This window comes from Lissotriton helveticus, chromosome 5_1 (assembly GCF_964261635.1).
Source record: "Lissotriton helveticus chromosome 5_1, aLisHel1.1, whole genome shotgun sequence".
NCBI classification, from domain to species: domain Eukaryota; kingdom Metazoa; phylum Chordata; class Amphibia; order Caudata; family Salamandridae; genus Lissotriton; species Lissotriton helveticus.
The window spans coordinates 377,109,131-377,121,944 of record NC_136065.1 but is presented as its reverse complement, the minus strand read 5'-3'; the positions used below and the strand labels follow the sequence as shown (position 1 = coordinate 377,121,944).

The following is a 12,814-nucleotide window of genomic DNA, read 5'->3' as shown; positions in this document are numbered from 1 at the left end:
GGTAAAGTACGCGCTTTATATAAATGCATTAAATAAATAAATAAAAAAAAATAAAAAATCTCGTTTCAGGCCCCCTCATTAGTAGAAAAACGAGGGGCCGGGGCCTTAGGCATCAGGGTTGGGGAGCCCAATGAAAAACTTGTTTTTCCATTGGCGTCCTCGGGTCCACAGGCCTAACAAAGCACCGACAGCCCCCCGCGATGCGGGAGGCCTCCCACCTCCGGGGTCCCATCCCGCAGGACCCTGGCCTGAGAGCTTCAGACTGGGTCTGGAAGGGGGGGCTGCATGTAATTTGCAGGGGGGCCCTCACGTTTCATTACGCCACTGCTCGGGGTCACCTCACGGGAACAAACGCTTTTAAAATAGTTTCCTCTCTCCGGTGCTCCGGGAGCGGGGGCCGAGCCTGGCGGCAGGCCTGCTGCCCGTGGCCTCACACAGACGCAGCCTGGCCTGGCGTCGGTCTCGGCGTGAGATCACAGCCCCCACCCTGCGTCGGTTCGGGGCGCCCGGTAACCTCTCATCACAAAAACTTTCCACAGCTGCCTGAGAGATGCAGCGGCCTCCTAAATATAGAAGAGGCTGGATGTCTGCCCGGCGAGGCCTTATAAACCCAACAGCTGCCCGGGCCCGTGTTTTATTCACTCGGCTATAAGAGCACAGCGAGGCAGCCCAGCCACCTGGAACCGCTCCGGCTCAGAGGCACCTCACGGAGTCATCGCGGCCGCCACGGTTTGGTTAGACCTCATTTTTTCACCAATCTCTTCCAAGCCCTCCTTCGTCAATGAGCCTGAAATCCACCTCTGCCTTCCGAAAGGAGCACAGCTTCAAGCAGAGCTCGTCCTCGTCTTCCTCCTCCTCGCTGCCACCCCGGGATCAGTACATGGAGAAGACCCTTGGCATTTTTGGCGATGACTTTGGGAACTTCCGGAGGCCCCGCACTGAGGCCCTTGGGTTTCCAGGCAAGTTTGCGTGTCTTCATTTGGAAATGCCTGTTCGCCCCCACTAGGCTCAATTGGGTTCGCAGGCAAAGTGTTGTCTTATTTGGAAACTTCGACAGTGCTTGGAAGGAAAGGTAAGTATGTATAAGAAACTTGCAGACCACCCGGAACGAGCCCCTGGGGTTGGTGGCTAAGTTTCTTTCTCATCTAAAAAGACAAGAGGTCCTAAAACGAACCACTGGGGTTCACCTGAAACGTTTGACCTCTTTGGGAACTTCCGGAGGTGTAGCTTTCAATGGTGGAGCAGGTGCAGTGGCACCAAGGCCCAGAGGCATGAGGGTCCATCGAACCCCGATTATTGCTGTATTTTATAATTCAGACAGAAACTAGGAGACCATTGTGCTTCCTTATAGTAGGAACCATAACACTGTGGCTATGCCGGTGCCCAGCGCTCCTCTATTGCTACACAGGTGAGTCTTTCTCTCCTCTCTCTCCTTGGGGGGCCTATTTGAGGCCAAAGAATGGGCCCCTCATATGTCGAGGTAAGTTTCTCTCATCTGAACATCCTAGAAGCCTGAAATCAATCCAATAGAGGTCATAAAATTACCCTTCTCTCTCTGGGACCTTTTTTTTGGGGGGACGGGGGGGCAGGAAGAAGCCTTCGGGGTTCACTGGCGAGTTTTGCCCTCCTTCAGAATCCCTAGACTAGAGTTCATGGGATGCGTCAGGTGGTTGGCACACAACTCGGTGGCGCTGTTGGCGATACTGGGTGCGTGGGGTCGGTGCTGGAGTCGTGATTGTCAGTGAATGCGTAATTGTGCGGTAGCACCAGCTGTGGCGTGCCCATGTGGAATGGGTCCGAAGCGCCAGGCCCGATGCTATAAGGAATGGCGCGCACGTGGAGACTGGTGAGCTGTGCTTAATGACGCAGTGAAACGTAGAGAATAACGCTGGAGTGCTGTCTTTGGAACGCTGTACGGTATAACGTGATAGTGCCTCTTAGGGGAGATGTAGGGAATAACGCCGGAGTGCTGTCTTTCTTTGAGGAGCTGTAGCGAATGACGTCGGAGTGCTGTTGTTATTCATGCCGCTGCGCTGCCTGTAGAGAGCTGTAGTGGATGAGGTCAGAGAGATGACTTTCTTTGAGGCGCTGTAGAGATTGATGTAGCAGTGCTGTGGTTATCCATGCCGCCGTGCTGCCTGTAGAGAGCTGTACTGGTTGACACCAGTGAGCTGTCTTTCTTTGAGGCGCTGCAGAGATTGATGTAGCAGTGCTGTGGTTATTCATGGCACCCTGCGGCCTGTAGAGAGATGTAGTGGATGACACCAGTGAGCTATCTTTCTTTGAGGAGCTGTAGAGATTGATGTAGCAGTGCTGTGGTTATTCATGCCACCCTGCTGCCTGTAGAGAGCTGTACTGGTTGACACCAGTGAGCTGTCTTTCTTTGAGGCGCTGCAGAGATTGATGTAGCAGTGCTGTGGTTATTCATGGCACCCTGCGGCCTGTAGAGAGATGTAGTAGATGACACCAGTGAGCTATCTTTCTTTGAGGAGCTGTAGAGATTGACGTAGCAGTGCTGTGGTTATCCATGCCGCCGTGCTGCCTGTAGAGAGCTGTACTGGTTGACACCAGTGAGCTGTCTTTCTTTGAGGAGCTGTAGAGATTGATGTAGCAGTGCTGTGGTTATTCATGCCACCCTGCTGCCTGTAGAGAGCTGTAGTGGTTGACACCAGTGAGCTGTCTTTCTTTGAGGAGCTGTAGAGATTGACGTAGCAGTGCTGTGGTTATTCATGCCACCCTGCTGCCTGTAGAGAGCTGTAGTGGTTGACACCAGTGAGCTGTCTTTCTTTGAGGAGCTGTAGAGATTGACGTAGCAGTGCTGTGGTTATTCATGCCACCCTGCTGCCTGTAAAGAGCTGTAGTGGTTGACACCAGTGAGCTGTCTTTCTTTGAGGAGCTGTAGAGAATGTCGTAGCAGTGCTGTGGTTATTCAAGCCGCCCTGCTGCCTGTAGAGAGCTGTAGTGGTTGACACCAGTGAGCTGTCTTTCTTTGAGGAGCTGTAGAGAATGTCGTAGCAGTGCTGTGGTTATTCAAGCCGCCCTGCTGCCTGTAGAGAGCTGTACTGGTTGACACCAGTGAGCTGTCTTTCTTTGAGGAGCTGTAGAGATTGACGTAGCAGTGCTGTGGTTATCCATGCCGCCGTGCTGCCTGTAGAGAGCTGTACTGGTTGACACCAGTGAGCTGTCTTTCTTTGAGGAGCTGTAGAGATTGATGTAGCAGTGCTGTGGTTATTCATGCCACCCTGATGCCTGTAGAGAGCTGTAGTGGTTGACACCAGTGAGCTATCTTTCTTTGAGGAGCTGTAGAGATTGACGTAGCAGTGCTGTGGTTATCCATGCCACCCTGCTGCCTGTAGAGAGCTGTAGTGGTTGACACCAGTGAGCTGTCTTTCTTTGAGGAGCTGTAGAGAATGTCGTAGCAGTGCTGTGGTTATTCAAGCCGCCCTGCTGCCTGTAGAGAGCTGTAGTGGTTGACACCAGTGAGCTGTCTTTCTTTGAGGAGCTGTAGAGAATGTCGTAGCAGTGCTGTGGTTATTCATGCCACCCTGCTGCCTGTAGAGAGCTGTAGTGGTTGACACCAGTGAGCTGTCTTTCTTTGAGGCGCTGCAGAGATTGATGTAGCAGTGCTGTGGTTATTCATGGCACCCTGCGGCCTGTAGAGAGATGTAGTGGATGACACCAGTGAGCTATCTTTCTTTGAGGAGCTGTAGAGATTGATGTAGCAGTGCTGTGGTTATTCATGCCACCCTGCTGCCTGTAGAGAGCTGTACTGGTTGACACCAGTGAGCTGTCTTTCTTTGAGGCGCTGCAGAGATTGATGTAGCAGTGCTGTGGTTATTCATGGCACCCTGCGGCCTGTAGAGAGATGTAGTGGATGACACCAGTGAGCTATCTTTCTTTGAGGAGCTGTAGAGATTGACGTAGCAGTGCTGTGGTTATCCATGCCGCCGTGCTGCCTGTAGAGAGCTGTACTGGTTGACACCAGTGAGCTGTCTTTCTTTGAGGAGCTGTAGAGATTGATGTAGCAGTGCTGTGGTTATTCATGCCACCCTGCTGCCTGTAGAGAGCTGTAGTGGTTGACACCAGTGAGCTGTCTTTCTTTGAGGAGCTGTAGAGATTGACGTAGCAGTGCTGTGGTTATTCATGCCACCCTGCTGCCTGTAGAGAGCTGTAGTGGTTGACACCAGTGAGCTGTCTTTCTTTGAGGAGCTGTAGAGATTGACGTAGCAGTGCTGTGGTTATTCATGCCACCCTGCTGCCTGTAAAGAGCTGTAGTGGTTGACACCAGTGAGCTGTCTTTCTTTGAGGAGCTGTAGAGAATGTCGTAGCAGTGCTGTGGTTATTCAAGCCGCCCTGCTGCCTGTAGAGAGCTGTAGTGGTTGACACCAGTGAGCTGTCTTTCTTTGAGGAGCTGTAGAGAATGTCGTAGCAGTGCTGTGGTTATTCAAGCCGCCCTGCTGCCTGTAGAGAGCTGTACTGGTTGACACCAGTGAGCTGTCTTTCTTTGAGGAGCTGTAGAGATTGACGTAGCAGTGCTGTGGTTATCCATGCCGCCGTGCTGCCTGTAGAGAGCTGTACTGGTTGACACCAGTGAGCTGTCTTTCTTTGAGGAGCTGTAGAGATTGATGTAGCAGTGCTGTGGTTATTCATGCCACCCTGCTGCCTGTAGAGAGCTGTAGTGGTTGACACCAGTGAGCTATCTTTCTTTGAGGAGCTGTAGAGATTGACGTAGCAGTGCTGTGGTTATCCATGCCACCCTGCTGCCTGTAGAGAGCTGTAGTGGTTGACACCAGTGAGCTGTCTTTCTTTGAGGAGCTGTAGAGAATGTCGTAGCAGTGCTGTGGTTATTCAAGCCGCCCTGCTGCCTGTAGAGAGCTGTAGTGGTTGACACCAGTGAGCTGTCTTTCTTTGAGGAGCTGTAGAGAATGTCGTAGCAGTGCTGTGGTTATTCATGCCACCCTGCTGCCTGTAGAGAGCTGTAGTGGTTGACACCAGTGAGCTGTCTTTCTTTGAGGAGCTGTAGAGAATGTCGTAGCAGTGCTGTGGTTATCCATGCCACCCTGCTGCCTGTAGAGAGCTGTAGTGGTTGACACTAGTGAGCTGTCTTTCTTTCAGGAGCTGTGGAGATTGATGTAGCAGTGCTGTGGTTATCCATGCCACCCTGCTGCCTGTAGAGAGCTGTAGGGGATCTGTACAGAGTGCTGTCTTTCAAGAGCACTTGAACATGGCATGGAGTGCTGTGGGTGCTGTTGGGAGTGATTCCACCGTGCTGTCTTCTCTTCGGAGAGCTGTAGGGGATGATGTAGGAGTGTTAGGTTGGCGCTAGCTGCTGTCGGAGTTATAAGAGTGCTGTGTTTGAGAGCTGTGAGGGCTGATGCATGAGAGCGGCCTCCGAGTGCGCCGCAGGGGCAGGGCATGGTGTACTCGAGCTGTGTGAGACGTAGAATCAGTGCAGGCGGAACTGAGGATGCGTGTTGTAGGAACGCTCTTAGTAGATGTCATGTAGTGAATGTCACGGAGTCGCCGGTAGCAATGAGTTTGCTGGGAGCGGTGTGCAGCCACTGCCTGTGAGGGAACTGCAGGGCCGGTTGCAGATAAAAACCGTGGATAAGGATTATTTTAGGCCCTAATCCAACAACTCTGGGTGCAGGGGTCCTGTGGGGAATGGTGCAAGAGCCCTGGGTATGGGATCCAGCAATGAATGATGCAGAGGTGCTGACTGCTGAGTCATGCAGTGCCGTTGGCTGTGGGGTCTGCAGGGAATGGTGCAGGGGCGCTGGCTGCTGAGTCATGCATGGAATGGTGCAGGGACGTTGGCTGTGGGGTCTGCAGGGAATGATGCAGGGGCGCTGACTGCTGAGTCATGCAGGGACGTTGGCTGTGGGGTCTGCAGAGAATGGTGCAGGTGCGCTGGCTGCTGAGTCATGCATGGAATGGTGCAGGGACGTTGGCTGTGGGGTCTGCAGGGAATGGTGCAGGGGCGCTGACTGCTGAGTCATGCAGGGACGTTGGCTGTGGGGTCTGCAGGGAATGGTGCAGGTGCGCTGGCTGCTGAGTCATGCATGGAATGGTGCAGGGACGTTGGCTGTGGGGTCTGCAGGGAATGATGCAGGGGCGCTGACTGCTGAGTCATGCAGGGACGTTGGCTGTGGGGTCTGCAGAGAATGGTGCAGGTGCGCTGGCTGCTGAGTCATGCATGGAATGGTGCAGGGACGTTGGCTGTGGGGTCTGCAGGGAATGGTGCAGGGGCGCTGACTGCTGAGTCATGCAGGGACGTTGGCTGTGGGGTCTGCAGAGAATGGTGCAGGTGCGCTGGCTGCTGAGTCATGCATGGAATGGTGCAGGGACGTTGGCTGTGGGGTCTGCAGGGAATAATACAGAAGCTACTAGCTGTGGGGTCATAGAATGATGCAGAGGCACTGGCTGCTGAGTCATGCAGTGACGTTGGCTGTGGGGTCTGCAGAGAATGGTGCAGAGGCGCTGGCTGCTGAGTCATGCACAGAATGGTGCAGGGACGTTGGCTGTGGGGTCTGCAGGGAATAATACAGAAGCTACTAGCTGTGGGGTCATAGAATGATGCAGAGGCGCTGGCTGCTGAGTCATGCAGGGACGTTGGCTTTGGGGTCCTGCAATGAATGATGCGGGGGAACTGGATGTGGGGTCTTGTTGGGAATGGTACAAAGGCGCTGGATCTGGGGTCTTAGAATGATGTAGGGGCGCTGGTTACTGAGTCATGCAGGGATGCTGGCTGTGGAGTCTGCAGTGACTGATGCAGAAGCTACTAGCGGTGGCATCTTAGAATCATGCAGGTGCTCTGGCTGCTGAGTCATGCACAGAATGGTGCAGGCACGTTGGATGTGGGGTCTGCAGGGAATGGTGCAGAGGCGCTGGTTGCGGCATCATGTAGGGAATGGTGCAGGGACATTGGCTGTGGGGCCTTGCAGGGAAAGGTGCAGAGGCTCTTTGCCTGTGGGGTCTTACACTGAATGGTGCAGTGGCCTCGCTATGGGGTCACGTTGGGGAAGACGGAGAAGTCCTGTCTTAGGACGGAGAAGTGATGTCTTAGAACCCTGCAGGGAATACTTCCGGAGTGTACAATATGCAAAAACAACAGTTGATGGACAGAATGCAGAACAATGTCATACATTCACCCCAGTACAGTGATCTGGGCCTAAATCCATCATTGTTTTTGCTCCCCATGCTGTTCCAGTTTGAACCAAGCCACATGCAAATCAGTCTTGATCCTGCGCCCAATGGGAACAGTCCAGCCAAACTGCCTGGCCAGGTCCTCCCTGGATGGGAACAAACATCTTAGGAACAGTTTCGGGCTTTCAGCCCTCATCAGTCAGGATAGTTTGACTCCAGTGGCATGGAGAGCACGGGACACACGTCTGGGCATACCCGTACCACTTGGGGTGACAAATGCAAAAGAAACAATTGATGGACAGAATGCAGAACAATGTCATACATTCACCCCAGTACAGAGATTTGGGCCTAAATCCATCGTTTTTTGCTCACCCTGCCATTCCAGTTTGAACCAAGCCATATGCAAATCAGTCTTGATCCTGCGCCCAATGGGAACAGTCTAGCCGAACGGCCCGGCCAGTCCTCCCTGAACTGGAAACAAGCATCCTAGGACCGGTTTTGGGGTTTCACCCTTCATCAGCCAGGATAGCTAGACTCCAGTGGCATGGAGGGCACGGGACCCATGTCTGGGCATACCCGTCCTAATCGGCTCACTGTGCCACTGGATTCAAGCTATCCGGGCTGATGAGGGGTGAAACCCCGAAACCGGTCCTAGGATGCTTTTTTCCGGTCCAGGGATGACCTGGCTTGGCAGTTCGGGCTGGACTGTTCCCATGAGGCACAGGGTCAAGACTGATTTGCATATTGCAGGGTTGAAACTGGGGTGGCATGGTGAGCAAAATAATGATGGATTTAACCCAGATCTCTTGACTGGGGGTGAATGTTTTGATTTGTTCTGCATTCCGTTCATCAATTGTGTGTCTTTTGCTTTCTCACCTGGAGTGTGCAATATGGCCTGGAGTCCTTGTCCTGGGTGTCTTGTAGATATGGTGGAGAATCCCTAGCTGTGGTTCCTGAAAGAAATTGTGCAGGGGCACCGACTTTGGGTCTTACTGGGGGATGTGTAGGGGTGCCGGCTTTAGGTCCTACTGGGAGTGGTGCTAGGGCGCCGGCATTGGGACTTACTGGGGGTGTTGCAGAGGCGCCGGCTTTGGGTCCTACTGGGAGTGGTGCAGGGGCGCTGGCTGTAGATTCTGCAGGGATTGGGGCCACTGGCTGTTGTTCCGGCAGGGATTGGTGCAGGGGTGCCGACTTTGGGTCTTACTGGGGGACGTGCAGGGGCACCGGCTTTGGGTCCTACTGGGAGTGGTGCAGGGGTGACGGCTTTGGGTCCTACTGGAAGTGGTGCAGGGGCGCTGGCTGTAGATTCTGTAGGGATAGGGGGCACTGGCTGTAGATTCTGCAGGGACTGGGGGCGCTGGCTGTAGATTCTGCAGGGATAGGGGGCGCTGGCTGTAGATTCTGCAGGGATAGGGGGCACTGGCTGTAGATTCTGCAGGGACTGGGGGCGCTGGCTGTAGATTCTGCAGGGATAGGGGGCGCTGGCTGTAGATTCTGCAGGGATAGGGGGCACTGGCTGTAGATTCTGCAGGGACTGGGGGCGCTGGCTGTAGATTCTGCAGGGATAGGGGGCGCTGGCTGTAGATTCTGCAGGGATAGGGGGCACTGGCTGTAGATTCTGCAGGGACTGGGGGCGCTGGCTGTAGATTCTGCAGGGATAGGGGGCGCTGGCTGTAGATTCTGCAGGGATAGGGGGCACTGGCTGTAGATTCTGCAGGGACTGGGGGCGCTGGCTGTAGTTCCGGTAGGGATCGGTGCAGGGGCACTGGTTGTATATCCGACAGAGATTGGTTCAGGTGTGTCTGCTGTGGGATCCTGCAGGATGCTGCGTGGGCCCTGACGCGACAGCAGTGAGGGAATGGCGCGCGAGCAGTTTGCTCTCCTTGGAGGGCACTGAAGGGCAAACTGTGCACAGTAGCGGCCCTCTTGATGGCAGTGACTGGGACGCTTGATTGGTTCCGTTAACATCTCTTCTGAGATAATCAAGGCCAGGCTCGCGCACGCGTGACTTTTGACGCACGTAATGTGTATTTTTAAAGAGCGCGCACACTGGGGTGTACCGGCGTCCAATCAAGAGGACGCACGGCACAATACATTAGAATGCCAGACATGTGTTATTATCGTCAGAAGGCACCACACGCCGAGGCAAACCAGCAATACGAGTCATGCGAAAACGCACAATCTACACTGCCTATAGTGCTAGGAGGCCTCACCAATTGCTTCTGGGCGCTACACAGTTGAGTTGCAAGTAAAATAAGTAAATGCTGACTCCAAAATTATAATTGTGTCGAACAAATGGCAGAATTGTGCTATTCAAATGGTGAAACCTGGACAGAAGGGCTTACGTTTGTGCAGTTGAGATAAAATCTGGATGCAAGACATGCATGATACTCTTTTAGGGCGACCGGTAGTGCAAGGAGTTATATATCTTTACTGTCGAAGTATGACTATATGAATGTACTGGTGTTTTAGATGGCATGAGCTTAGTAATGGGACAGTGCAGTGTTGCACAATAGAATGGAGTGTAGGGAGTTGAAACAAGACCATGTAGATCAAGCAGGGATTCGCATCTTACAATTCCATAATTGTATTTGATATATTTCCATTTTTAAGCAGATGGAGATTAAGTAACTTGCCAGGAATCACACCATGTTCAATTCAGTGCCTATTTGAACCATGTCACCAGGTTCTCATGTCAGAATGTTATCTTATAGGCCATGTCTCTTCCATGCAAACAATGAACTGACCATAACACAATGACGTTAGTTTATATATCGAGGAATTCTATTGTAAGGCAGGTACATTATTAAAAGTTGCTGCAAGGGGTGGGTGCAGCTCTCACGTGTACAAATACATTAAATTACAAGGCGAATGGACCTATGATACACGTCAAAAATGGTTTAACTGAGAACCAACTTATCCATGAGCCATGTTACGAATAGCACACTGTGTTCCAGATCCTGTGGGGGTCAAAGAGTTCAGTGTAAACATAGAGTTAGTTGACATTTCGGCACATATTATGTATCAGATATCCACAGTCTTCACCAGGGTCCAAAACAAACATCAGTTGGTTAGCCCCCTGCATGCACAATTGTTGGCTTCGGGTTTCAGCTGTGTCACCCAGTCTCTATTTCCAGCCTGTGGTCACTAAGGCCCGGCTTTAACAAAAAGTTGGTGAGTGCAGCGCAACCCTGCAGGGAATTTTGCAGCACTGTATTGCATGAATGCTAAAATATTACACAGCATCATGCTTACTAAGAGTAAAGAAGAAGAATTCAGATTTTTTCAGTTATCTGTGGCCTTGTGCTTCTCCACCAAAGATAAGCAGGAATCTACCTGCCATATACATTCAATTTTTTCTTGGTGATGTTCTAAATCAACACATATGAATTCCAGTGTCCACGAAAACATCATACAAAAAACAATTTGTTTTATATCCAAGAAAGATTATATGGAAACGTAATACATGTGCACACTTTTAAAAACAGCTTCAGTCCAGACTATACCCAACATTTCCCTTAGGTTACAATACATACTTTGCTCTTTAAGTTACAACCTCGTTTTTTCTTCCTTTTTACAAATTCATAAACATGATAATGTTTAATTGATTTCAAAATGTCTTTTTCCCATAGTCAATACGTGAATTACGTATTTGTGCACTTTTTCAGAGCTAACTCAGCCATTATATCTACCTATTGGGATTGTGATAACCTCAAACTATCACATATCTTTTTATTGATGTAAAAGTCATAGCTGGAGGTCAACCAGAGCTGAAACTGATTTCCACTGTTTTGCATTTACTTTACTGCTATATGTTTCCAATCCTCTTTGCTACCATTTTCACAGTTGGAATGCTTTGTATTTAAAGACTGTTGGGGTTTGTTTTGATATTCTTTAAATATTGTTGTAGTGCATAGTTTTTCGACAAACCCTTTTTTCTCCCAGCACTTTCCATTTCTCCACCCCCTCCCCATCGACAGAAGGGCTTCATGCACAAAGTGCTTTAATAATTACAAAACCTCACATTCAGTAATTCTGAATGGTTGCGCCCACTAAAACACATTTTTAAAATGTACTAAGCACATTTAACAGTTTGTAAAATGTTCTCCATATCCTTAAATGGGTTTAGTAAGCATTAAGGAATGCTATTTGGTAGGGGCGTTTTAAGGGCATTCTTTCCAAATACCAATTCATTAAGGTATGTATTCATGTTTTGGAACCAAAATCTAGTTAGCAGTGCTTAATCTGAGCCAGTGGTTGCCAGTGGGGCCTACTGGCATTCATTTTTGGGCACTTATTTTTTCTTATCGGACATTTCCCGAGAATAAGAGAGGGAGAAATATACAAAGCCGAAAGAGGAAGAGAAACACGGACATCATCACAAAGGGAGAAAGCAGGAACCTGCAAGAGTGAGTTAAAAGAGCAAGGAGTGTCTGATAGTGGATTAAAGAGCCAGGAGGTGGATTTAAGACTATGCTCCTTACCATCAAGCACACCAAAATGTATTTACATCGGCAACAGGCTTTGGGTACCGGCACTCATTATTTTACAAATTATGTACTGCTAGTCGCAAAGCATTAATATTTTACCACACACCCATAGAGGGAGGTAACTTGTTTGCAAACTGGAAGGGGTCACCAAGGGGTCCCTTTGTCAATGGTAAAAAAAATAATTCTACAGTAGGTGTAAAAAAAGTTTGTAAATATTTTAATTTTCTTCTTTTTTAAAAACGTTGTCCCGTTTTCCTTCTAGAGAAAAAGCTACATTAAAAAAGAAAAAAAGTAAGTCTCAGACATGGTGGTCTGCTGATCCCAGCATGCTACTGTGTTTGTAGCCACTCGTAGTGGATCACAATTTCCAACCAATCTCATAAATATTTATGAGGTATGTCGAATTACTGCCCACTGTGTTTCTGTATTTTGTAAACTGACCTATTAATACATGTCGGTTCGGAAAATACGGATACATTCGCAATTGAAACCCTTTTTAGGTTTCGACCTGGCGAAAAGCTGCGCCGCGCAGCTTTTCGGCACAGGTCGAAATCTTTTGTTAGAGTATTGTGGCTTGGGCACCGCCTCACTCTCCCATTGGCTACCTCCAAAAATGGAGGCTAGCCATTGGAAGTGAGATCTGCCTGTCATCGTTCGAGGCGATTCGTGGGCGTTTCGCCGATGTTTTTCTCATCCTGCCTCTTTTCTGACGTCATGTGGCTGTGGGCGTGTATATATATTTTTTTTGTCCCATGATGTTTTCGTCATTTTAAAAGTGCCTTTAGCCAGAGTGGTTGGCTCTCGCCAACCACTCTGGCTAAAGCGCACTTTTAAAATGTGTCCGTAAGCGTGCCTGCGCTCTGTGCCCAGTTAGCGTTCGTGTGTTGTTTTTGTGTGCCTGCCTCAGAGCGTGTTTGCGCGCCCTGTATTTCCAATGCATTCCACGCGCGTGCGCTCGCGTGTTTTAAGTATGCATTGTAAACAATGGTTGTGTTATTGCCGATGCCTTTCACATTTCCAAGCGCCGTGCACACTACACCACTTTAATGCATCCTTTCTCATTGATAAATACAAAACACTGGGGCACATCCCGCAGCATTTGAACCGGCCATACAAACATGTTAACCGGATTTCACTATACTCTCTTAATGTTATGTTTATTGCCCAATAGTTAGGCG

The 12,814-nt window shown here is 50.1% G+C and overlaps 1 protein-coding gene across 1 annotated transcript in view; it reads left to right on the top strand.

Moving 5' to 3' along the window:
* Nucleotides 1-633: 633 nt before the first annotated feature.
* The window catches only part of HSPB7 (heat shock protein family B (small) member 7), a 55,293-nt gene continuing 43,112 nt past the window's right edge, over nt 634-12,814 (top strand). Inside the window, exon 1 of the mRNA XM_078642542.1 lies at nt 634-959. Coding sequence (XP_078498668.1) covers nt 782-959 — 178 coding nt within the window. The 5' untranslated portion in view covers nt 634-781. The remainder of the gene's footprint in view (nt 960-12,814) is intronic.